The 26,104-nt window shown below is 37.3% G+C and overlaps 1 protein-coding gene across 2 annotated transcripts in view; it reads left to right on the forward strand.

Moving 5' to 3' along the window:
• UTRN (utrophin) overlaps window positions 1-26,104 on the forward strand; it is a 370,975-nt gene that overhangs the window by 135,948 nt on the left and 208,923 nt on the right. For both annotated transcript variants that reach the window (XM_060692261.2, XM_087882841.1), the window contains exons 45-52: window positions 1,272-1,407; window positions 1,857-2,006; window positions 4,411-4,489; window positions 5,292-5,506; window positions 9,157-9,274; window positions 10,363-10,568; window positions 14,158-14,312; window positions 19,148-19,337. In XM_060692261.2, coding sequence (XP_060548244.2) covers window positions 1,272-1,407; window positions 1,857-2,006; window positions 4,411-4,489; window positions 5,292-5,506; window positions 9,157-9,274; window positions 10,363-10,568; window positions 14,158-14,312; window positions 19,148-19,337 — 1,249 coding nt within the window. The remainder of the gene's footprint in view (window positions 1-1,271; window positions 1,408-1,856; window positions 2,007-4,410; window positions 4,490-5,291; window positions 5,507-9,156; window positions 9,275-10,362; window positions 10,569-14,157; window positions 14,313-19,147; window positions 19,338-26,104) is intronic.

Consider the following 26,104-nt stretch of genomic DNA (forward strand, 5'->3'; position numbering starts at 1 on the left):
TGAGGCTATTTTAGTAGCAGCGGAGATAAATTTCTTTAAAATTTGGAGATGCCTTTGTGGACTTTCACCAAGAGAAACTTCTCATATCTTTATTCTAAAAGGTTTCCTAAGGTAGTTTCCTAAAACAGCTTTATAGCTGTTACTATAGTATAGAATCACTCTGTGAAGGAGATGGGTGGTTTCTAAGTGTGATTTATTTAAATCAAATATATAGTGTAGCATAGCATAGTGTATCATATCATATATATAATGTCATATATATCATATATATATCATATATTTGAGATACATTAATATTCTATATAATGTATAGCATACATTTGTTTTATATTTTCCATGCTGTGGAATCTGAATTAATTATTAATTTACATGTTTTTTTTTGTTTACTTTGGTGTTTCAACTGAAGAAAAATATTCTGAAATTGCATTTTATTAATCACTGTTGGAAATTTCTGAGTGCTTCTTAGTAGGCAGGTGGTTAATAAGTTTGAAGAAGCCTTCTATCTAAAATGAACAAAATCCAACTAAAAACAGATTTTGTATTAATATAAAATTTTAACGCAAATGTGCTGGAAAACTATTTCCTCCTCAAAACCTAAATGATACCTGCTATAAAGTCCATTTCCGCTATACATTGTCATATTCATATACAGTAATATCTAAACTATATTAATGTAGTTGAGAGCCAGTGTGGTTAAGGCACCAGAGTAATAAACCAGGAAACTGAGTTTTAGGCATGAAAGCAACTGGGTGACTGCAGACCAGTCACTCTTTCTCAGTCCAATTTACCTCACAGGGTATTGTTGCGGGGAAAATAGGAGGAGGAAGAAATATTAGGTATGCTCACTACGTTGAGTTATTATTTGGCTCAAGTTATTATTTGATTATTATTTGAGTTATTTAATAAAAATATTAAAGGCAGGATGAAAAAAGCAATATGTCAATTCATTGAATTTTTCTATCAGGAAATTAAGTTGATATTTTCATAAGACTATAAAGTATGGCAGAGAAAAAAGTATTTTAAAGACTTAAGGCCTACATTTGAGGATTTTTTTTGTATGAAATCGCCTTTCTGGATAGGACATGGAATCTGGATAGGATATGAAATTTGCGTCATTAAGGCATATTGTTCATTCAATCTTGTTTTTTAGTATTGTACTGTATCCTTTCTAGGCCGCTTAGTAAGTTATAGAAGGAATATTTTGCTTTCATATCTATTTCAATATTTATAGTGATTTTGTTTTATATTCCACCTTGGGGTTTTTGATTCAGACTGAAAGGAAAAAATCAGCAATTAATAGACTTCACAAGAAAACTAGAAGAAATTAGTTGCTGGATGGAAAATGTAGAAAATTCCCTGGATGAGAAACCTGCAATCAGTCATGAAGAGAATTTACAAGAATTAATGGCAAGTAACATTGAAAAAATATTAAGCATTTTATTTATGGTATCATGTTCCTTTTTGTTGTTGTTGGATAATATTTAGGACTACTCAGTCTGTTGGTGTACCACTGGATCAAAAGCATAATCTATAAGTTTCATACATAAACATTATTTCCATATACTTGCTAAACTATATATTTTTTTGTTTTAGCTTAATGTGTTAATGTGTTATGATTAATAAAATTATGGTTTATTTTGTAATCTGTTCACGATACTAAATATTGGTTGATTATGTTTTTACAGCCATAGAACCTGGAATTTGCTTCAAAATAAATTCTTCATTGGGTTTTTGTCGTCTAAACCACTTAATGTGATTTTTTTTTTGTGCTCTTAGAATTTGAAGCATATTACTACCCTGATTATAAGAGATAACCAATTTTTAATGAATGAGTGACAGTGTCTTTACTCATTTAGGGTCTGATTAAGGAAATGGATATACAAGGAGAGAAACTTAAGTGGCTAAATAGAAAAGAAGCAGAGGTACTTTCAAATACAAGCATTGGGCCACAGGAAAAAGACAATATTTCTAATAGACTGAAGACCCTGAATATTAAATGGAAGAAGGTATACATTTTAATCTGTGTGTGTTAAATATGTTCCTTTAGTTGTGTTCATCCAAAATAGTTGTGACAATGGGACTGAACTGTATAACTTACTTGATAAAGTTAGTGCTAAAATTCTTAGTAACATTTTCATTGTTTTAAATTTACATGATTTTCTTCTGTGTACACCATCATGTTCAGTGTACACCAGCGTGTTCAGCTATCTTTGAAAATAATTTATTGTATTGTATTATTGCATATTTCTACAGTGTTCAGTTTTTATATTAAGTTTTTTCAACTGTTCTTCGAAGTTCAGCTGAAATTTCAGTTCCCAAAGCCTTCTTTCTCTCCTTCCGACAACTGTTCAGAGCCACACACACAAAACTTTGGCATTGCTATAAGACTGAATATATCTCTAGTTCCCTTGCAGGAAAAATGAAAACCTAACAGGCATAGAAAAAAGCTCTGAAGTAGTCATCATCTGGTAGGCAGCTTTGCTGCTTATGGAGTATCTTTTTATTAGTGCGAGCACTCAGACACATAACTCTCACCTGCATTTTGAAGTAGTATTGCAATGTATTTATTTTATTCAATTTAACACTGTCCAATGTGTTAATAACTCTAGGTCAGGCTTGTCAAACTGGCGGCCTGCGGGCCGGATGCGTCATGCACAGGCCATGCCCATCCCGGCTCTGCAGAGGCAAAAACCATTGCGATATGTCATGATATGTCATGTGATGCGATCAAGTTTGACACGTGTGCTCTAGGTGGTTCACAAGAAAACAGGAGGATTATATTATATGGCTTTTCTGCCTGCTTTTTCATTTTGGGAGATATTGAAAGTCATTGATTTCATCACACTGCTGAGTAATGTAAAAGTTCTTAGGCTCATGTAATGAAACGAATGATCAGTGCCCAAAAATATATCCTAGAAGAATACTTTAGCATATGGTGAAGTATGGTGTAGTAAGCTTAGAGGGAAAGGAAGATTGAAGCAGATATGAACATTGCTAGGATACAGTATTTATGGTTTTGGTGGAGGACTGAGGAAATCCAGATTCTAGTCTTCTCACAGCTGTAGAAGCTCACAGAGTGATTTCTGACCAATCATTCTCATTGTCCAATCTACCAACAATTGTATGTTGGTTGGTCAGTCAGCCAGATGTTTAGGTTGGATTTGGCATTGTTTATCCAGCGATCAAGTTCTTCCCAGAGATCTGGGATAAGCAGATGTTGCTGTTTGATGATGTTTAAAGGTATTGTCATTGGATGTAAGCTGTTCTGAGTAATTATTATTATGGTTATTATTTTTGGGATAACATGAAGGGAAAATATCATGTAAGCAACTTTATTTTCCTAGAGAAAAGGTATGATATAAATCCAATACATCAAAATTTCAGGAAGAATATTTGTTTTGGGACTTTTCCCTTTAAATCTAATAAACTCCATGAAGTTCATTAAAGTGCTTAACCACAGAAGAAAATAGTATCAATGATTGATGCCATATTAAGGGACACATAAGAGTTTCTATATAAAAGATCTCCCAACCCTTTTCAGGACCAATTGCAAACAAGATCAAGGGGATCTTCTATAGGCTGTTTAGTGAAAGATTAATTGTCCTGCCCACAATTTTCTGTAGTTGCCTAATATTATTTTATTTTATTTCATTTATTAAATTTTTATACCGCCCTTCTCCCGAAGCACTCAGGACGGTGAACAGCCAAGGTTAAATACAGTATGAAAATTAAAATAATTTAAAAAATAATTAAATCCAATTTGGCTTCCCAATTTTAAAACCCCTTACCCATAAAATTAATCAATTAAAATCTTAAGCCAGCCCGGCTTGCTGAAACAAGAAAGTTTTCAGAGCCCGGCGGAAAGTACGGAGGTCTGGGATCAGTCGTATCCCTGGGGGTAGCTCGTTCCAGAGGGCGGGTGCCCCCACAGAGAAGGCTCTCCCCCTGGGGGTCGCCAGTTGACATTGCTTGACCGACGGCACCCTGAGGAGACCCTCTCTGTGGTAGCGTATTGGCCGGTGGGAGGTTATCAGTGCCAGAAGGTGGTCTCATAGATATCCAGGCCCTAAGCCATGGCGCGCTTTAAAGGTGAGAACCAAAACCTTGAAGTGCACCCGGAAGACCACCGGAAGCCAGTGCAGCTCGCGCAGGAGAGGTGTTACATGGGAGCGCCATGTTGCCCCCATAATCACCCACGCGGCTGCATTCTGGACCAGTTGGAGCCTCCGGGTGCTCCTCAAGGGGAGCCCCATGTAGAGAGCATTGCAGTAGTCCAGGCAGGAAATAACGAGGGCATGAGTGACCGTGCATAAGGAGTCCTGATCCAGAAAGGGGCGTACAGCGTATATTGTACAACGGTACCCATGATCTTTGGAATATAAAAGTTATTTTCTCTCCACACAACATTAGGTGTTCAAGGAAGCACCCACCAGATTGAGAGAACTGGAGGAGTATGTTCATCAGCAGCATCTTGTGCCAAAGTCCTCTGGTAAGTTTTGAGCAGAAAATTATGTCTTTGGAGAAACATTTAGGCATATTTTTTGTTATCTTAGTAAAACTTAAAGTACATAAAGAAGCAGATGTGGTAGATCTGTTTATTTTGATCTTGAAAAAAAAAGGATACTTTTACTTTAAAAGAGCATAAAATGCATTTTGAAAAATGCACGTGTAATATATTCACTTAACAAGAGAAACTAGTTCGTTGTTGCACTTTTTGAAAATTAGCATTTGTGTGGTTTTCCATTTGTATGATTTAGAGGATCAGGAAGTAAATGTTGCTTATGAAAATCAATGGCGTTTCTTTGACTGCGAAGTGCACATTTTCAATTGATTCCTTTCCCTCCTCCTAAATAGTAAATTAAGATTAGCAGCAGGTTGTGAGTTTACCCTCGTTGACAGCTTACTGCTGACTTAGTGTTTGAACGCTTCAGAAATGTTTTGAATGTGGTAATCAGAGAGTGAATTTCTCTCACCTCGCTAAGCTGTCAAAGATTTGAGATTTTGCAAAAAAAAAAAAAAAAAATGACAGCAGCAATCTTTCTAGTACCGTTATGTATCTAGAGGTTAGATTAAATGATGAATTGGTGGCTCTTTAGACATATGGAAAGAAGCTATTTTCGGAATTCTATCTCTAACAGTAAAGTCCTGACAGTTTTAAAGTGTTAGTATAGAATAGAGATACAAGAGGACTAATATGAACCACAAGAAGTATTGTGGTGTTTTGCTTTTCCAATGTAAATAAATTCTAGATAATAAGTTGAAATATCAAATCAATTATGTTGGTTGTTTAGGTTTCCCTGTTCTCCAAACAACAGTGCTCTTGTCTTCTGCCTCAGAAAATGTGGCACAAACTCAGCATCCTTTGGAAATCTCGACACCTGCTGATTTGGATCAGACTACGACAGAATTGGCTGACTGGTTGGCATTGATCGACCAGATGCTAAAGTCCAATATAGTTACTGTTGGAAATATTGAAGAAATCAATCGGACGATTGCACGCATGAAAGTATGTGATGCTCTGAACTGTATTTTTGGAAAGCCTCAGAATATTCTCTGTTAATCCCTTTCCCTGTTGGTTTTTTTTTTTTTTTTGTTCAGTAAAATTCTGTCACGGTATTTTACAATTATTGAAAATAAATCCAAAGAAGAATAACGATTAGAGCATTCTTCTGCTTGTCAGGGTTCCAAGTTTTGGAACTTCAGTGTTGCCACTGCTTATTTTTGGTAGAGTCAAGATTTTAGTGGTATCAATGATTAGTCAGAAAAACGCAATGCCTTTTTTGAATGTTCCTCCAATTCTGTAAATTATTGCTTTGTTTTCCTTGCTTGAATCCTTCTTGCCCAAGAACCTATTTTTGAACAACTGGCAGGGAATTCAGTGGACCTTTCCCATTCTTGCTCCTGAGACTTAAATCCATCCCAAAGCAGCAGAAGAATATTTTGTGTGCAGGTTCTCTGATTGCACATCATCATACCCTGTTAAGATACAGGAGTGCTGTCTTTTTTTTTTTCCTGCCCGAAGGAAACTTCTGTGGAGCATTGATAGAGGAAAATGGACCATGCTTCACAGAGTCAGGCTGAGCATATATTTGCTCACTGAAGGAGGTGCACACAGCTTTGCTTGATCAGGAATGTGCACATTTACTATTAGTTTTCATAAGAAGCCCAGGAAACCTATAATGCATTTTAGAATACCTATTTCAGATTTCCTCCCCTGACTCAATAGCAGCACAATATAATACATTGGCATTGTTTCAGGGTCTGACTATTTAAACCCAGTCCAATGTTTAAATTGACTGCCAGGTATATTGCGCATGGGCATACAGGTTGCTAGAACAAGTTCATTTTTATGTATTTCATTCATTCATTCATTCATTCATTCATTCATTCATTCATTCATTCATTCAGAGAAGTGACTCTGGGTGGCAAATAATCATAAAATCATTTAAAACCAAGTGCAAAGATATGTGTGTGTGAGAGGAGCGAGAGAGAGAGGGAGGGAGAGAGAGAGGGAGGGAGGGACGGAGAGAGGGGGGGAGAGAGTGTCTTTTGACATAGTTGGGGCCTCAGGCCTAGTTACATAACCAGGTCTTTAAGGCCTTACAAAGGGCCAACAGGGTTGGGGCCATCCTACTTTCTGGAGGCAGAATGTTCTAGAGGTCAGGGGCTATGGCAGAAATGGCACACCTCCTACCCCATTAGCCAACTTTCTTTGGCTGATGGGACCCTTAGCATGGTCAACTTGCTGGACCAAATTAGACTGTTAGAAACAACTGGTCCCTCATGTATTTTTGATCCCAAGCTAAAAAATGCTTTAAAGATGACAAACAGCAATTTGCACCCAGAAGCATACTGGATACCAGTTCAGTTCACACAGTGGTGTTGTTAGATGTGTCAAGTATCTGACACTATTTATTACCTGTGCCACTGCATTCTGCACTAGCTGAAGTTCTGAATACTTTTCAAGAGCATCCTCATGTAGAGCGTATTGCAGTAGTCCAAATGAGAGGTCCCAAGGATAGGAGTCACTGAGCAAAGCCTCCTAATCCAAGGATGGGTATAACAGTCACATATCCTGAAACTTCTAGCTATGGGTTCCACTTGCTGTTCTAGAAGGAGCTGTGGGAATTTGTGCCTTCATATTTGCATGATTCAGTTATTGCCTTATAATAAAGTAGAATTAGTTCATCTTGTGTTTCCTGTCTGACTTACCTGGGAGACCTGACAATAATGTTGCAAACTATTATTATTATGGTTTGTCGCACAGTTAGCCAGATGTTCAGACTGGATTTAGCATTTTTGTCCACCTATCCAGTCCTTCCCAAGGATCTGGGATAGGCAGATGTTGATGTTTGATGGTCTTAATATTATTAGTGGTCACTTACTCCACAACCTCTAAAAAGGGAGATTAGAGACTGGAAAATTGTTCCAACTAGTTGCAAAGGTCCTTGAGCAGAGGGCACACCACCACCTTCTTCAGAACTGATGGGACGTTCCCTCTTTCACGGAAGAATTAACCACTCTCCAGATCCTATCATATATTCTCTTCCATGCATCTTTAGCCGACCAGAAGGGGCAACCATAGATGTGGTTGACCTAGCAGCTATAAGAGCCTTCTCCACTTCCTCAGGTTCAATAGGATCAAAATTTTCCAGATAAGCATGCAGGACTCTGCTCCTTTGGAGTAATCTTCAACTGAAATGTTACTGTTATCTACATATAGTTGCAGCACATCCATTCAACTTAAAATAATTAAATTCAATTGAAATAGGTTAATTGCCTTGCTCAAGAATTGTTAATCATTGAGATCCAGCTGTAGGCAAGCTGCGATTGAATTTCAGGAGAAATGAGAATATTTTATACTGGCATTTACAATTTGCCAACAGAAGTTAATGGTTACAGAAACCAATGCTGACATTTTCTTTGCTACTGATATTAGCAACATATGGATGCAATTAGTAGCAAATAACTTGAGTATAGATCTGGGCATAACGTATCATAGACAGCAATGGGCAAATTAACTGCTTGTGAGAATATATTTAATGCAATTTAATAGGAAAATCTCAGAACTTTTGAGCTGCCCTTTTTTAGATGAAGTATTTGATTTAATACTTCATGGCCTTAAAATGGAGATGAGCACTACCAACAACTACTGAATAAAATCTGCAGGGACTCCTTTCCTTTCTATTTAGTTTAATAGCACAGGATCAGAAATAGATATTTCCTTCTCAGCAATTTGCCATGGAAAATGTGTGTGTGTTTGTGTGTAGGAGGGAGGGAGGGAGGGAGGGAAAGAGTGCTAAGTAGCTACTGGTGTATGTCTGTGGAGATTCTCAGTCATCTAGTACTTTCTCCAAAGGTAACTGGACTGTTTTTTCCTTGAAGAAAAATAACAAAACTTTTCATTTCTCATCCAAGAAACTTCATCAGTTGTGATGGGGGTGGGCTAGGGGGAAGGGATGGAAGGATAGGTATTTGACAATTGAAACTGGGTGGTGGGGATAGAAAGATTCCCCACCACCCAGTTGGTGGGGGGAGGATCAGAGTTTTAATCAACAGGGATTTTATTAAAGCTTCTGCTGTAATAAAAATCCCTGTTGATTAAAACACTCTGAATATACAGTGTCTAAAACCTGGGATCAACATTGAGAACAAAATTCCTTGGAGCAGAGAAACATAAATAATGTATCTTGGAATCCTAGAAAGAGATTACAGAAAGTACGAAAGTTTGCAGCCTTTTATGAATCAACATGAATTTTATACAGCTTTATTTCCACTTGTTTCACTTTGCGAGAGCAAAATCTCTAAATTTACTCTGCAGATCTAACAGGTGGTTAACCCCTATTTCAACTTCCTTAAATTGGTGGGCTCCAGGTGTGGGTTAGTGTATAACTCCAAATTCCCAAACATCATGATCTTATTGCCTGGGAATTCTGGGAATTGTAATAGCAACACATCAGATCATGATTTCTGACTGGAAATCTTTTCTGTATATTATTTCTTTTGAATGCAGATTATAATGCAGAGCTTTTTAATGCAGATTATAATGTGATTAAGACACACTTCTTTGTTAATATTTGAAGCATTGGTTTGAATAACTATGTTTTTATTAAGCTCCTATCACTAGTAGCACATCTTTATTCCATTATTTTACAGATAACAGAAGGGGATTTAGAACATCGACATCCCCAATTGGATTCGGTTTTTACCTTGGCTCAAAATCTGAAAAACAAAACATCAAGTTCTGACTTAAGGACAGCAATCACAGAGAAATGTATGTGCTTTTTGTCAGTAGACCGAACAGTAGAGAAATGGGCACTAAAATGATATAATGATATACATAATCATTACATTATTTATTGACAAAACAATGGATACAGAATGGAATGAACCAGGTAGAACTGGGAGTAATCTAACATACAGAGATGAAGGCAGGGTTAATCCTGATTCCAATAAAGGAGAACATTTGTAGCTCAGGGTTGACCCAAAATAGGTAACATCATCAGTGCCAGTCCCACTAGCACTGATGATGTTACCTAATTTGGGTAATGAAACATCTGCAAGAAAACAAAAAAGCTCAGAGAGCACCAAGGACCCCTTAATCCTGATAGGCAAAAGGAAGAAACAAGAATGAAGATGTATAGCACATATATCTCCACATTTGGCAACTTTTAAGTCTTGTGGACTTCACTTCCCAGAATTCCTCATCCAAATATGCTGGCTGGGGAATTCTGTGCGTCAAAATCCACAAGTCTTAAAAGTTGCCACATTTAGAATATAGCAAGGTATCTTGCTTAAGATGTTGCTTGACATTGGCTTCTTATATTCACATCTTTGGATTTCATCGGTTTTAAAGATGAACAAACTGGAACTTAAAGATGTGAGTTTTTAAAAAGATTTATTAGATGATACGTTTTGAACAGTGTTGGCAAGCCACAAGATTAAACAACGTTAGATCCAGTTTTTATGAACAAATTTTTGTCTAATTTTCTATTTTTTATATAAAAGCGAATGCCTATATTGGAAGTTAATAAAAATGAGGAAAAAGCAGATGGAATAAGAAATACTTTGCTAAGCTAGTTTGGTATCAAAGATACTGGCACTGATTTAATCAATATAACATTGTCAACCAACATAAATTGTCAAATCAAGAAAGGTATATTGTGTATTTTGGGTGTGTGTATTATAGAAGTAGATTTGACCCCCTTCCCAGAATTATGGGAATCTATAATAGTAGATTTTGGATGTTGCTTTGAGTGATTTTTTTTTTTTATTGGTTAGTTTGAGTGGTAAAAAAATAAAGATGATGCAATATTTTCAGTGTCTTTTCACAGGACTAGATTTATTTTCTGTCTGTTTCAGTGGAGAAAGTTAAAAACCAGTGGGATGGTACTCAGCATGGGGTTGAAGTACGTCAGCATCAGCTGAAATGCATGCTTACTGACAGCATGAAATGGGATGAGCAGAAGCAAGAAATGGAGAAGCTAATTGGACAATATGAGATCCACCTACATGCTCTCCTACAGTCTTCTAAAGAAAAGCTTACCAAACAAATTTCAGAAAACAAAGTGAGTTCAAGTATGTTTTCTTATGCAGAAACTGTGGTTTATAGATTCAGTTTAACGTCTTACTCCTGTCATACAGTTAATTCCATTAAGACGAATAATGTGATACAGCTCCTTCTGATATACCTACAAATTGAAGAGTTTTACAAAAAAGTTCAGGCAGCAAGATTTCTATGCTTCATGTCTTGAGCTTTTCATAGATACCATCCAGATTCTTTTCCATTTTTAGTTTCACAAAAAGCGCAACCAAAACTTGGGGAACTGCCAAGTTAGAGCTGGGGCAGGCAGGGGAGGGAATGATTGTGGTGTTCATGACCTTCTCTTGATTAAATTAAGGAGTGGTGCATGTGTCTTCTAATTAGATTAAAATGAATTTTCCACAGATATATTACTGCTTGCCAGTGCTTACCTGACAATAAATCTCATCCATCCCTGATGTAAATCTATACATTTCTCAATTCAGAATCTTGATGGGAAGATCAGACCAATTTTTACCATCTTTTTACCAGCTTAGAAACTTTGGAGATTGCTTTTTACTCTTTAAGATGAACAGATTCCTTTCCAATTAATCCAGAGACATTAAATTTTTATCTAAAATCCTATACCTATGTTTGAACGGAGGCATTGCCTATTCTTGTGGTCCCTTTGTTGCAAAATGTCATTGATTTAGTCCAAGATAATGACTCAGGGTTTATCTGAAGTCTTAAACATTTTTTTTATCCTAACCTCTTACTGCCTCTCCTCTGCTGCCTCTCCCATCTTTGTAGAGTTAGAGAATCTTATGCTGCTTTGCTAGCCCAGAGTTTTAATTTGTCTGGAGATTGATTTACCTTTGATAAAACACCCATTGTTTTGCATAACACTCTTAATCTAGTTATAAAATTAAACCATTTTCTGGGTCCTTACAAAGTCAGCTATATATACTGGGCTCACAGAGAAGCATCGGTTTTTCTGAATATGTTTGACAACCTTTATCGTCTCAGGAAAAAAAAAGAAAAAGCCATTTGTTATATTTCAGTATCCTTTCAGTAGTCTATTAGTGATACTAGATTCCAGAAACAATATAAGAGGTTAGTTTGTTAATAAATTATGACAGAAGCATCCTTTTACCCGCTAGGCTAAAAACCAGGAAAATGCGAATTCTAGTCCTACTTTAAGCACAAAAGTAAGATGGATGATTCTGGCCCAGTCACTCACTCTCAACCCAACACACCTTACAGGGTTATTATTGTGGGGAAAATAGGAGGAAGGAGATTTAAGTATATTCACTGCCTTGAGTTCCTCTTTTTGTATTGTTACCTGCCATTTTATACAAGAATGCAAATTGGGTTTTCCTTGGTTTTGTCATTCCTATAGTTTCCAAGGAATAAACAATCATCTTGACATCATATAAGAGATACAGTATATTCATATGTCTTATCTTTATTTTTTAAAAAGATGCATTCTTAAAAGCTTACGGGTTTATCAAAATCTAAATAAAATTTGCTTTCCAAAAAGCCACTGGAATACAGAAGAATATTTAATCTGGGGAATCTGGGTAATTAATAAAATAAACATATTTTCCTTAGTATTTTGATAGACTCCATATATTTGGAAAGCAACAATATTTTGTTTCTGTTAATATTTACCTGTATTCATCATTCCAGGTTAATGTTTGATTGTTCCATTGATAGCACTGTATTCGATTTTCCTATGAAAAAACTGAACCTTAAATAATTATTGAAACATAATATACGTCAATAATCTTATAAGGAAAATAAAGGAGTCCAGAATAAATGATATTTTCTTATTATAAACCTATATTCTATTTATTCTTATACATATCATAATACATAATGATTCACCAGCATTGTATTTCTCCTTTAGTTTGAAAATAAATGATTTATACAGCCTTTATGCTCTTTTTATTTGACATCTTTATATTTTATTTATGAGAGTCTAAATAAGAAATAAAGTTATGATTTCAAAAGTAATAAAATAAGCTGTCTTTGTAAGTTGGCCATACCTATATATGGAAAGCAGTGCTCTGTTACTTTAAGACTGGGAAGGAAATATCTGAAAAATATCAGTTGTTCATACTTATAAAATAAAGAAAAGCCTCAAGGGAAGCATTTAAAGATTATCCATATATCCTCTTTTAAATAAACCCCTTTATCTTTCTCCTTGCTATCTTTGGTTGCAAGCCACTTGAGCAGCACCTTTCCAAGTCAGAACTTTTTTTTTCCCTGCTAAAGTTGTAAAATGTGATTTTAGTGATGCTAGCAGATGCTCTGCAAAAAGATTCAAAAATTAAATTCCAGGTCTCTGAAGAATTTGCATTCTGCAGAGGGCTTTTGTTTTAGATCAGCGCATTTATCCTTACTGCATGCATGCATTTTTACACACACACACACACACACATACACACTCACACACACTCATTCACTCACTCACTCACTCACTCACTCACTCACTCACTCTAGGAGATAAGTGTGCTCTGCCCTCAATGTCATAGTGTGGAAAAGCTGCACTCAGAAACTCCAGAAAAACATAAATTGGCATAGGTCAGGGGTGTCAAACTCAAGGCCCACAGGCTGGTTCCAGCCCATGGGGTGCTTAGATCTGGCCCATAGGGCTGTCCTGTAAACAGCAAAGGACCGGCCTGCGGTGCATCTGCCAGCGAAAACAGAGCTCTTGAGGGCTGTGCGTGGCATTCACGAGCTCCGCTTTCACTGGCAGAGTGGTAGCAAAACTAACTACTAGCAAAAGTGGCATTTGATCACATGAGTGACATCGACCTGGCCACACACACTCTGGCCATGCACCCCCCCAAGGTCAAACACAATCCTGATGCGGCCCTTAATGAAATAGAATTTGACACCCCTGGCATAGGTTTCCTATGTTCCTCAACATAGGAAATGATCTCGGAGTATCAATTTTTCTCTGTATGCCCTCTAGGCTGCAAACTCAATTTAACATAGTTTTTCTGCTTTCCGTTTTTCTGCTCTCTTTAATTTTCTACAGCTTTTTTAAAAAGCACAAGAAAAAGTTCGGCACATTGGTCAAATCATATTGTTGTACAGGTTGCTGAATCTTCAACCTGCTTTCTACTTTTGATATCTTCCCCTTTGTTCTGCTGTTTCTTCATAAAAATCTGTTGAGTGAGTTTTGCTCATAACCCATTTCCCAGTTTGCTCTCCCCTTTTGCCTTCAGTCCAGTTATTCTAATGAAAATGTCCAATATAAGGCAGATATTTCAGCCTCCACATTGGTAATCTTGCTGATTTTCTCTTCTCCTCTACTAAAATGTACGAATTATTTTTCCAGAAAAACAACTGCTAGAAATAATGTTCTATTCCTACAATGGGAACAATGAATATGACCTGAATTTTCATTCGTACTGTTTGTTGCAACAGTTTGCTTTGCTTAATAGAAATGGTGATATATTGTTCCTTGGTAGCAAAAAGGCGGAAAGCATTCAGTCCCATGGATTAAACCACTAGGAATTTAATCCCCAGCCTCCCATTGCTGGTTTAGTCAACTTCATACACTTTTAATAAAAAGCAACAACTGAATGATTAGAAATTTTGACGACTATGTATTTACTTTTTAGATATTAATGCAAGACCTAGATAAAGGAGATGCCAGGATGATTTCATTTAATGAGCTGTCAAGTAAGCTTCTTCAAGATTACAGTGGTGATGACACAAGAAATGTGAAGGAAATTATGAATCACTTGAATACTTCATGGATTAACCTGAAACACAGGTATGTATGTCTAAATTATACATAGGTGTACTCACCTCCACATTTCTAAAATGTGAAGAATAAAAATTATGTTACTGGGCAGCAATATATGATTTAAATTGGGGACTGCTTTCTTTCTTATGGTATGTATGATTAAATCAAGAAGCCTCACATTTCTTATAGCTGTAACAATAAAGGGAGCCAATTGGTCTTTTGACTATCATACAGGTAGTCCTTGACTTACGACCACATTTGAGCCCAACATTTCTGTTGTTAAGTGAGACATTTGTTAAGTAAATTTTGCCCCATTTTACAACCTTTCTTGCTTCAGTTATTAAGTGAATCACTGTAGTTAATAAGTTAGTAACCTGGTTATTAAGTGAATCTGGCTTCCCCATTGACTTTGCTTGGCAAAAGGTTGCAAAAGGTGACCGATCATATGATCTTGGGACACAGCAATGGTCATAAATATGAACCAGTTGCCAAGCAGCTGAAGTTTGATCACATGATCATGGGGATGCTGGAAAGGTCATAACTGTGAAAAATGGTCATAAGTCACTTTTTTCAGTGCCTTTGTAACTTTGGATGGTCACTAAACGAACTGTTATAAGTCAAGGTCTATCTGTAATTCTTAGACTCCTAATATTAGTTTACACAATCTTCTTATGAAGAGGCATATATGTGTTAAATTTAAAGCTGTACCACTGCGCACCTGGAGATAATACAACAGGCTCATGTAATTTAAACTTTGGTTTGATATAGATAACATAATCACAACAAAGAAAGGAAGGCAAGTGCCCTACTGAAATTAATTCTCTAGCCAGTTATTTTCTCTATGACTCGGAAAAGCTCCCTCCCTTTAGCATCGTTCTATCTCTTGGATAAATAGACTACTCTTATAATATATGTACCTAGATCCATACACCCAAACTATGTTCAGCAGCTGAGGAAAAGGGAAGGAATATCCATAACCTACGCTCAATATTGGAAGGAGAAAAAACCACCACCAAAGAACAAGTAATCAGGAAAATATTAGAGTGCACTGAAATGAATAAGCTAACATTAGAACTTAATGAAAGAGAGAACACAGAGTATTATAATGTGTGGGAGTTGTGGTATGAGTGGATAGAGAAAAGAAATAAAAAGTGAAATTTGAGAAGTATTAAGGTTAACTAATAATGATCATAAAGAGTTAACTATTACCATGTACATTACTGAACTAAGGTTGCAATCTATGTAAATAACAAGTAAATAACATGTATATAACTGTATATAATTACTTGTAATAATACCCAAACCATATACAAGCAAAGATACAATACTATGTAAATAATATGTAAATAATTTAACACCACGGAACCGAAAAATGCAGAATTGTATTTCTATATTTTCACAATAAAAACCATTTTTTTTAAAAAAAAGGAAAAGGGAAGGAATATCCAGTGCATTAAAATGGGAAAGGGAGGTTAAGTACCATATATTATTAATTTAAGATAAGACAAGCTTGCCAAAGAGGTAAGAGAAGCTGACCAAATATGTTTTGTGACAGTGTTTTTGCTGTGACTCAGAAATAGATGTAGCAGAATCTGTTTCCAAAACATCCTTTAAAAGATGATAGTCTACCAAATTGACATTTAATAGACAGATACAGGATTCGTGTTTCTCCCCCCCCCCACCATCAGTGTAAAGTCACTTCTACTTTCTGATCTAAAGCAATAATGATTTGGTCCTAATTTCACTTGAATTGAAGGAGGTTCTGCTAAGAGGAACTTTTCATTGATGGTATGTCAGTTGTGAAACAGCTTCTGCAGTTGACATCCCTAGCATATATTATATTCTTTTCAGTATCAAGTGAAAACCATTTTCTTTCAGGTAATTTAGACTTTCATATGTTAAAAATGCTTAATGTTTTAGATCTTTTCACTGCTATAGTGTATTACTAAGGTTTTATTACAACGTTTCACTCTTTTTTAAAAAAATAACCCCATTATGAAGCGTTCTTATTTTGTGTTTTAAGTTACATAAAGAATTTTTCATTATTGGGAGAGATAGAATAATAATAAAACAGTTCAGTAAAACAGAAAATATACAAAGAAATTTGTCCTTCTGGAATTAAGTGCAGGTGCTTTAAACATTGATGTGGATGCTTCCAGTTCTGAAATTCTAATTAAGATTCAAATGTCACATCCTTACAAGATAAGATACATAAAAAATCTATAAAAATTGTTTAACAGTTGTAAGACATACCGTATTTTTCAGAGTATAAGACACACTTTTTTCCCTCCTAAAAGAGGCTGAAAATTTGGGTGCGTCTTATACTCCGAATGTAGCTTTTTTGAAGCTTTTTTTCAGCCCTAACGAGGCGCTAGCAGTGAAGCGCTTTACCTGCTCCCTCCGATACTCACCTGTGAAGTTTTTTTCCAGCTCTAACGAGGCGCGCTTTGCCTGCTCCCTCTGACTTTCAGCTGTGAAGCTTTTCTTCAGCCCTAATGAGGCGCTAGCGAGTGAAGTGATCTCCATGGTTTGCCTGCTTTTCTCATTGCCTCTCTCTCCAAAGATTAGTTGTGCTTTAGAAGCTGTTTTTTATCCCCAAGCAGGGGATAAAAACCAGCAAACTAATGTGCTGAAGCTGACTAGACTAAGGATGCTAGCCAGATGAATACCTGGTAGGCAGATTTCCACCCCCCGTTATTTTCCTCCCCAAAAACTAAGCTGCATTTTATACTCCGATTCGTCTTATACTCCAAAAAATACGGTAATCCCGTGTATATTGGAGAATTGGAATTAGAGAAATATTCTGTTACTCATCTATAATTGGGTCACAGATAACATATGACACACAACTTCAATGATTTTTGTATTTAATTGATCTATAAAATTTTCGTTATGGATTAAAAAATAGGTGGATTTAGGCTTCTTTTATTGCCTAAATATAGTCCTGGAGAACTAATGTTTAGTTGCTTAGCCAGTTTTATTGTAAACTGCTCAGAGTCATTCAGGTGAGGGGATAGTGTAGATATTAGATAGATAGATAGATAGATAGATAGATAGATAGATAGATAGATAGATAGATAAATGATAGATAGATAGATAGATAGATAGATGATAGATAGATAGATAGATAGATAGATAGATAGATAGATAGATAGATACCATAGATAGATGCCTTTTTCAACAAATGACTCTGGGCAGTGTACATCATAGAACAGAAAAACAAATTAAAAACAATTGAAACAACTTAAACAATATGTAATAAATATTCTATGGCATCAAATAGAACAGATATATGGGTGTTTATACAGGTAATCCTCGTCTTATGACCACAATTGAGCCCAAATTTTCTGTTGCTAAGTGAGACATTTATAAAGTGAGTTTTGCCCCATTTTATGACCTTTCTTGCCACAGTTGTTAAGTGAATCACTGCAATTGTTAAGTGAGTAACAGGGTTGTTAAGTGTATCTGGCTTCCCCCTGACTTTGCTCGCCAGAAGGTTGCAAAAGGTGATCACATGGCCTGCAACTCCCGGGACACTGCAACTGTCATAAATATGAGTCAATTGCCAAATGTCAGAATTTTGATCACGTGACCACGGGGATGCTGCAATGGTTGTAAGCCTGAAAAATGGTCCTAAGTCACTTTTTTCAGTGCTGTTGTAACATTGAACGGTCACTAAACAAATTCAAGAACTACCTGTACAATCAAGAAATGGGGCCCACAATCCAGCTTCATGGCCTTATGAAAGGCTAGTAAAATTAGAGTCATCCTGATCTCTGAAGGGAGAATGTTCCAGAGGGCAGGGCGATGGGAGAGAAGGCACATCTTCTGATTCCTGCCTGGCAACATTCCTTGGCTGAAAGGTCCCATCCAGTGGTGGGATTCAACCGGTTTGCACCATTTCGGCAGAACCGGTTGTTAAATTGCTGGCTGGCCCCTTCCCTCCCCGCCAGAAGTCCCCCTGCAGCCCGTTTTTGCTCCCAGGAAGCTGCAGGGAGGCCTACTAGACCCAAAATGGGGCACGGGGAGGCGGTGTGCTCCCTGCGGCCTATTTTTGCTCCCAGGGGGGTGCAGGAGGCCAAGTGCTGCCTGTCAACCCCCCTGGCCACACCCACCATGGTCACACCCACCCAGCCGGTCATTAGGGCAGAGAACCAGTTGTTAAATTATTTGAATCTCACCACTGGACCCATCACATGCTGGACTGAATTGAATTGGACAGATAGAAATGACGGGGAGAAGACATCCCTTAGATAATCTGACCCCAAGCCACAAAATCTTTAAAGGTGCTAACTACTATCTTAAATTGCACCCAGAAACACACTGGCAGCCAATGCAGCTCACGAAGCAGTGGTGTTTACATGTTAACGTTCTTTAAGGTCCATTGACAGATTCTAAATGTACCTTTTGTGTGAATAACAAAGAAAGAAAGAAATTCCAGTTGCTCAAGTACCGGTAAGTTATAAAATAAAAAAGTTAAGTGCCACTTTTCATCAACTTTGTGATTTGAATGTATATGCAAGTTCAAAGAATTGTTTGCATTCATTGTGTGAGAAGCTTTTACATTACCCATTCACAACCTCCGACAGGTGTGTGCCGTTCTTTTCCTCATACTAGCAGTTTCATACCTTGTTCATAGCAAGAAGAGAAATTGCGTAATTTTCATACATTTTCATATTATTGTTTTACTATAAAATATAGTACAATTAGGGCATAAATTTTAATACTAAAAAGAGTATAGCACTAGTTCCTAAAGCTGTACATAGCATATAACAAATGCATGCCAAATGTGCTGAGTCACCCAAAGGGTGATTTCTTCTCACTTTCCTGTAGTCACTGATTTTTTTCCTTCCCTTCTATAGAACTTGCAATAGGCAGAATTGTTTGGAGGCTGACCTGAAGACTGTACATGCCTTGCTCAGAGACCTTGAAAAGTTCCTCAAGTGGATACAAGAAGCAGAAGCTACAGTTAATGTCCTTGGAGATGCATTGCAACGGGAACCTACTACTCCGGTCAGTGGTCCTGGAAGGGAACTGAAGAAGCAGATTGAGGTAAGAGGATGACTAATTCTACATGTGGGAATATTTTCTATGTTTTTTAGACTTAAAATGGTAAAATCCACTTTTGGCTGCTAAATAATCTTACTCAAGGATAACTATAAGATTAATGCAGAAGATAAAACTTGTCAGCACAAAATAAATATTTAGACGATGGTCATTAAATGTCTGCTGAAAGAAAAGCAAGTGAGTTGTTGAAATTGAGTACCTGTCTCCTGAAAATGAACAGGGACCAAATGTTTTATTATTGGATTGATAACGCTGTTTATAGTTGCTTCAACGAAGCACCCACCAATCTTTTTGTCTATTGGAGAAAGGGCTTATATGCGTGATTAGCCATGCAACAAATCCAGTGTTGGTGCCTTACGTATCTACCAGAACAATCATAAATTGAGATCTCCCCTGAATGGCAACTTCCTAAGCAACCAACTTGCCCTGCTTTTCTTCTTGTCTGACCAGAAGGAAATAAGAGGCAGTTTTTGCCCAGTGTGTTGCTATGAGTTACTTCCTTATATATGTTTATGAGGAAAAAATGATTGCAGTATGTTTGATTGGCAGTAGGAAGGAAACTGTGTAGGGGTGTCTTACTTGTTCTCAACAGATTTGGGTCTTGCACTTTTCTCTGTCTCACACACACATTGCCATTCACTCCAGTTGAAAAAACAACAACAACAACAACCCTTGCTCTGCATCAGCTTTATATGAAGATTGACTAATGATGGGGCATGCATTTGTTATATGCTATAACAATAAAATAACAACAAATAATGATTTTTCTTGCTCCTTATAAATAAGTATGGGTAAATCCACACTAACGAAACTAAACGAACAGCTTTAAATGCCTTCATCTGTTTCATTTTCACTCAGTCAGTTTCTTTTATATTTGTTTCTGAACAAATTATTTATTTTGAAGATGCATAATTATAATGCAGTTACCCCTTTATCAGTTAATCTCTATAGATTACTCAGTTCATTGCTTCCTTTTACCCCCAACTGGGTGAAGTTTAAAGTTACAATTGCTGAAATTCATTCAAATGCCACAACAAATCTGAATTTCACATTCCTAGATGGCCTTAGATGAATGAGTAATTTAGAATGTGCTCAATGTTGGTTCTGAATGTTTTTATGTTGAAAGTAATTACAAGTCGGCTTTTGTGTTAAAGTAATTACAAGATAGTTTTTTATGTTAAAGCAGCCTTAAAATAATTCAAGGACAAATGTATTTTGAAGACCATTTGGAAAATGAATGGGTGTATCTCAACATATGGTAACTTTTAATCACAGTTCATTGTGATTCCAACATTATAAAGTATTGGCAATAGTAGGACAAATTATTGTAATTCTATAAAAAGCTGTCACTCTATCTGATGAGTTTCATGATTGCTTAGCGATGCATTTGGAAAGCTGAGGACAAAGATATAACCATATTCATCTTGCTATCAATGTACATTCTGTCTGGGGAAATCCATATTGGCTTTCAAGCTCTGTTAGCTGAGTAATATAATTTAAGCATGCACAGTTTTCCTTGAGGTGTTCTTACACTAGAGAAGACTTTTATATGGAGGCCCCATATTACATCATATAAACATTTAATAGTTGTTTTCATCCTGAAGATTTTAATACATGTATGCTTTCTCTATGAATCATCTGATCCAGGGGTGAAATCCAGCAGGTTCTGACAGGTTTTGGAGAACCGGTAGCGGAAATTTTGAGCAGTTTGGAGAACCGGTAGTGGAACTTTTAAGTATTTCGGAGAACTGGCAAATACTACCTCTGGCTGGCCCCAGAATGGGATGGGAATGGAGATTTTGCACTATCCTTCCCCCAGGAGTGGGGAGAGAATGGGGATTTTGCAGTATCCTTCTCCTGGAGTGGGGTGGGAATGGAGATTTTGCAGTATCCTTCCCCTGGAGTGGGGTGGGAATGGAAATTTTGCAGTATCCTTCCCCTGACATGCCCACCAAGCCACACCACGCCCACCAAGCCATGCCCAGAGAACTGGTAGTAAAAAAGATTGGATTTCACCACTGATCTGATCCCAGAATCATCTGCTATAATGTAACATTGCAAATAAATTGGACAAAATGCATATTTGATAGTCATGCCTATGAAGTGGCCAACATTGAAAAAGAACAGGCCTTTAATGGCCAGCAAAATTACATTTGGTTTTAGCAAGTGAAAACTTGCGAGTGATACAGTAAACGTGCAGAACTCATTGTGAAAAATTTCCTTCATATGGTTATGCCTAAAATATAGAGCATGGACTTAGATACGTGATTGCTAGTTTTCAGACAATGTCTATTGTTTGGAAAGGACATTTTTAAGAAACATTCTGGAGGCCATCCTTCCTGGTGGTTTCACAAAGAAATAGTTTTCTTTTTGTTGCTCATATAAACTTCTATCTTCTGTTACAATTATAATTTCTCTTTTGTAGGGCTGTTTAAATGCACAGCCTTTCAGCTGGTTTGGACTGTCCCTTTGAATACTATTTTTTTCAGTTGGCTGATCATGGATGTTAATGTCCACAATTCCATTAGCAAAAATTCTCAAGCACACTTCTCACATTGCCTGGATTAGAAGTGGAGGAAAAGGGGAGCTCCTTCAGAAGTTTTTATTTTTTATTTTTTTAAGAAAGGGCATACAAAAAGACATGAATAGCTCAGTGAACAATACCAGTTCCTTAAAAATGGGATTGATTGAGGCAATGCAATCAATATGTAATCAAAGTAAAGCTTGATAGCTTGACACTCTGTCATTCCGGGAAAATATCATTTCTGTCATTTTTATTAGTTCGTTGTGTCCCTTCTTCAGTCATGCACATTTTGAACCAATATACATTATACAGCTATTTACCAGGCATTCCTGACTAACTGCTGTTGAAGATGAATGAGTTCATACCTCAAAGAACAAAGGACATTCTCCATTCAAATCTAACTGAGATCACCCAACAGAAAGAGTATATTTGAAGTCTCTCTCTTTGAGTAAATACAATCTGAGATGGGTTTGAGCTTTGGACTAGATGTATAACCAAATTCTTCTCTTCTGTCAAAAAACATTAGGAGTATGTGTTTATGTGCAAATGAGTGAGGGAGTAGATTTACTCCTTGATGCATTTGCATGCATTTTGATTTCTTCAGCAGGGAAGGGGGTTTCTGTTGAACATTGAAGTCTGTTTTGTATTTTTTTTTTCCTAAGTGTTTCATAATAATAAAAAAAAATCAGTAGTAATCCAATATAAATTAAATATCAGGATTATATAGGAGAAGAATTGCTATTTTCCTGAATTGGGTTACTAATTCTGTATGTTTCACGTTTTCTTTTTATGTTATGGACACATTTAATTTTGCTCTAGAATGCTTTTGAAGTATGAATGAATGAGATGTTTGAACTGGTATGCAGTTATTTTCTGTCAGTTATCACTCTATCTAGCCTTTCATTTCATATGAATTATTTTTAGCTGTTTGAGCAATGTCCATTTGCATTATACAATGAACTGCATGTAATCAGATAATTTTGTCTGAAGAGGCTCCAGTGTGTTTATAATGAATTATACACGTAAAAGAATAAGCAACACACTGCTCATTATGTCCTGTCCTTAAGAAAAGTATTTGATTGATGGGATTTTTAACTTCAGAATTTGTTATGCATTTTTCAAGGAAGAAAATTAATAGTTATTTTTGTTCCACTGCCTATGGTAAGGCTACTTTAGTTGGTTATACCTTCATTAAGGTAAAAATATAAATGGTAAAATCTCTCAACCTGTTTATTATTTAACTGTATATATTGTGAAAGAACACTTCATAAATCCAACAATACCCATCTGTGTATTATAATGACAATTCAAAGCACTGGAAAGGATGAACACACATGCCTCTTTGTGATTATTAGAGTTATATTTTGCTTTTTGACAGGAAGGTCAAGTGGCATACAGTATGTCCCCTTCTCTAGAGGATAGACTTTTCTTAGTTGTACTGCATCGTAGTACTCTTAGCAAACAGAAAAAAGCATGATTATAACATTTGGGGGGAAGGCTTAAAATTTTTCACTGATGTTATTTCCTGGTTATTTCCATCCAGTTACTTAGAAAACTTGAAAGCAAAACATTGTAACCGCTTTGCTAGGGGTCAACCTAGGACTGTGATGGTGAACCTATGGCACATGTGCCACAGGTGGCACACAGGGCCCTCTCTGTGGGCACATGAACCGTCACCCCAGTTCAGCTCTGCTGCATATTTATGCATGCCTCCAGCTGGCCAGCTGATCATTGGGTCTCTGCTGAGCATGCGTGGGGGTGGGGCACATGTGGGGGGTAGCGTGCGCATGTGTGGGGGGCAGGGCGTATATGGGGCCCCCATACGTGCATGAGCAGGGGGCGGGGTGCATGCATGGGGCCGCACATGCATTGCATTTTGGGGGTTTGGGTGCATGCACACATATTCGTGTGCGCGCGCACGCAGGCTTTGGGCATTCGGTCTGGAAAAGGTTAGCCATCACTGACCTAGGAGATGTGACTGATGCTTTCATCTGTGTGTCCTAGATGAAATTCGAATAAGGAACTGCAGGGCCGGATTTAGATGAAAAGAGGCCCTAGGCTATTCCATTTATGAGGCCCTTTCACCAGTGGTGGGATTCAATTTTTTTAACAACAGGTTCTGTGGGCGTGGCTTAGTTGGGGGTGTGTGGCTTGGCAATCATGTGACTGGGCGGGCGTAGCTAGCTGGTCACGTGACTGTGTAGGCGTAGGTAGCTCGTCATGTGACCGGGTGGGCATGGCTATGTGCATAGACTTTTTTCAGAGGGCTGAAAAAAGTCATTTCTGACTGGGCCTCGCACTTTTGACCGGTCCTCACACTTATGACCATCCTCACATTTATGCCCGTGCAGCTTTCTTAACAACCATGTCACTCATTTCACAACTGCTTCTCTTCACCATGGTGACAAGATAGGGCAAAAACGTAAAATGTGAGGACAGTTGTAAGTTCAAGGACTGGTCAAAAGTACGAGGACCAGTCAGAAATAACTTTTTCAGCCCTCTGAGTAGTCCATATGCATAAAAGGATACAGCAATAGAGAGGGATGAAGGAAGGGAAGGGAAATTAGAGTAGGAGGGAGGGTAAGAGTGGGAGGAAGAGAGGAGGAGAAGGAGAAAGGAAGAGGAAGTAGGGAGGAGAAGAAGAGGGGGAGGAAGAGAAAGTAAAAAGGAAAGAAAAGAGAGAGGTGGTAGGTTTGAGGAGAAAGATTGCTGTACAATAAAAAAGATGAAAGGGAAAAAAGCCAACCCCAAACAAATATAAAGATATTAAGATAAAGAATGAATTGTTAAACTTTAAAGAATAAAAGAGAACAAATATGAATAAATAACAATAATTAGAAACACATATACAAACATACAATGTATTTTCTTTGAACAGAGTATTTGGCCGGTTCACAAATTTAAACAGTGTTTAGTCATTTCAATTAAATTTACAATTTCTATATTTCCTTTTTGCCATATTTATTCCTCATCTATTTTTGTAAAAAACCAATATTACCCTTCATCCTCATCTCTAATCTTAATCAAATTCAATTTTTCCCTTCTATTCTATATTATACCCCTTCCCATTGTCATCTATTTTTATATCCATCCTCACATTGGTTAATTATGTAATATTAGTTGTTTAATATAAATTCAACATTTTAATATAAATCAATTAGTTATATAACTACCTTTTTTGTATATTAATCAATATGAACATGAATATTCCAATTATTTCCATGCAATCCAATTTCTTACAAATCCATTAATTATATTTACCAATAATAATAAACCAAATAATTTCCCCCATATATTCCTCCAAACCACAACTTAACCATTTCTGCTTTCAGAAATATACAATTAATAGTATCTCAATTATTACAATTCCCTAGTTAAATAGAGCTTTTTTTCTTTTGTGTTTTAAAATCTCCTCTTTTTCCCTAAATTTCCCGTTGTTTGCACCTACCTTTTTTGGTGAGAAAAAAGAAAAGAAATCTGCCTGCCTAATTTTCCAACGTGCAAAGCCAACAGCCTGCTTTACTTTCTCTTTCCTTTTTCAGTATAGATAGGGGGGGAAAAATCTGCACTCTTTCCAAGCAAGCTGCAGAGCCCTGAGCAAAACAGCTGAGACAAATCAGCTGAGAGCCGGGAGGCCAATTAGCCTATGCTGAAGCTCCGTGGGCCAATAAAATTACAAAAAAAACACCGAACCGTTTGTTAAATTGCTGACTCCCCCGCCCCTCACCCACCACTATTTATTGACAATAAATAGTGGTGCGGAGGGGGCGGGGCAAGCCAGCAATTTAACAAAGGGTTCGGCTGCACCACTGGCTGTAGGGCGGCCCTTTGAAGCCCCGCGGCAAGAATTTGAAGTTTTTTTTCCTCTAGCCATCAGCTGGGACTCCGGAGGCAGCAATAGATTGGGAGTGAGCGGGGTAAGCGAACGGCCAGCGATCCAACAGAGCAGAGAGTGAGGGTGAGTGAAGGCGTGGAAGCCGCTTTCTCCATCCTGGTCTCCTGCGTCCGGAGCCGGTGGGGAACCACGTGGCAGCCCATGTGGATCCCAGGCAGCGGAACTCAGGCTAGGGAAGGGGTGGGCAATTGTGGCTCTTTTACAACCTGTGGCCTTCAACTCCCAGAATTCCTGAGACAGCCAAGCTGTCTCAGGAATTCTGGAAGTTGAAGTCCACAGGTTGTAAAAGAGCCACAATTGCCCACCCCTGGCTACGGTAGGCTGGCGCCGCGC

This window comes from Pantherophis guttatus, chromosome 1, assembly GCF_059756535.1.
Source record: "Pantherophis guttatus breed Tessera chromosome 1, ASM5975653v1, whole genome shotgun sequence".
Lineage (NCBI taxonomy): Eukaryota > Metazoa > Chordata > Lepidosauria > Squamata > Colubridae > Pantherophis > Pantherophis guttatus.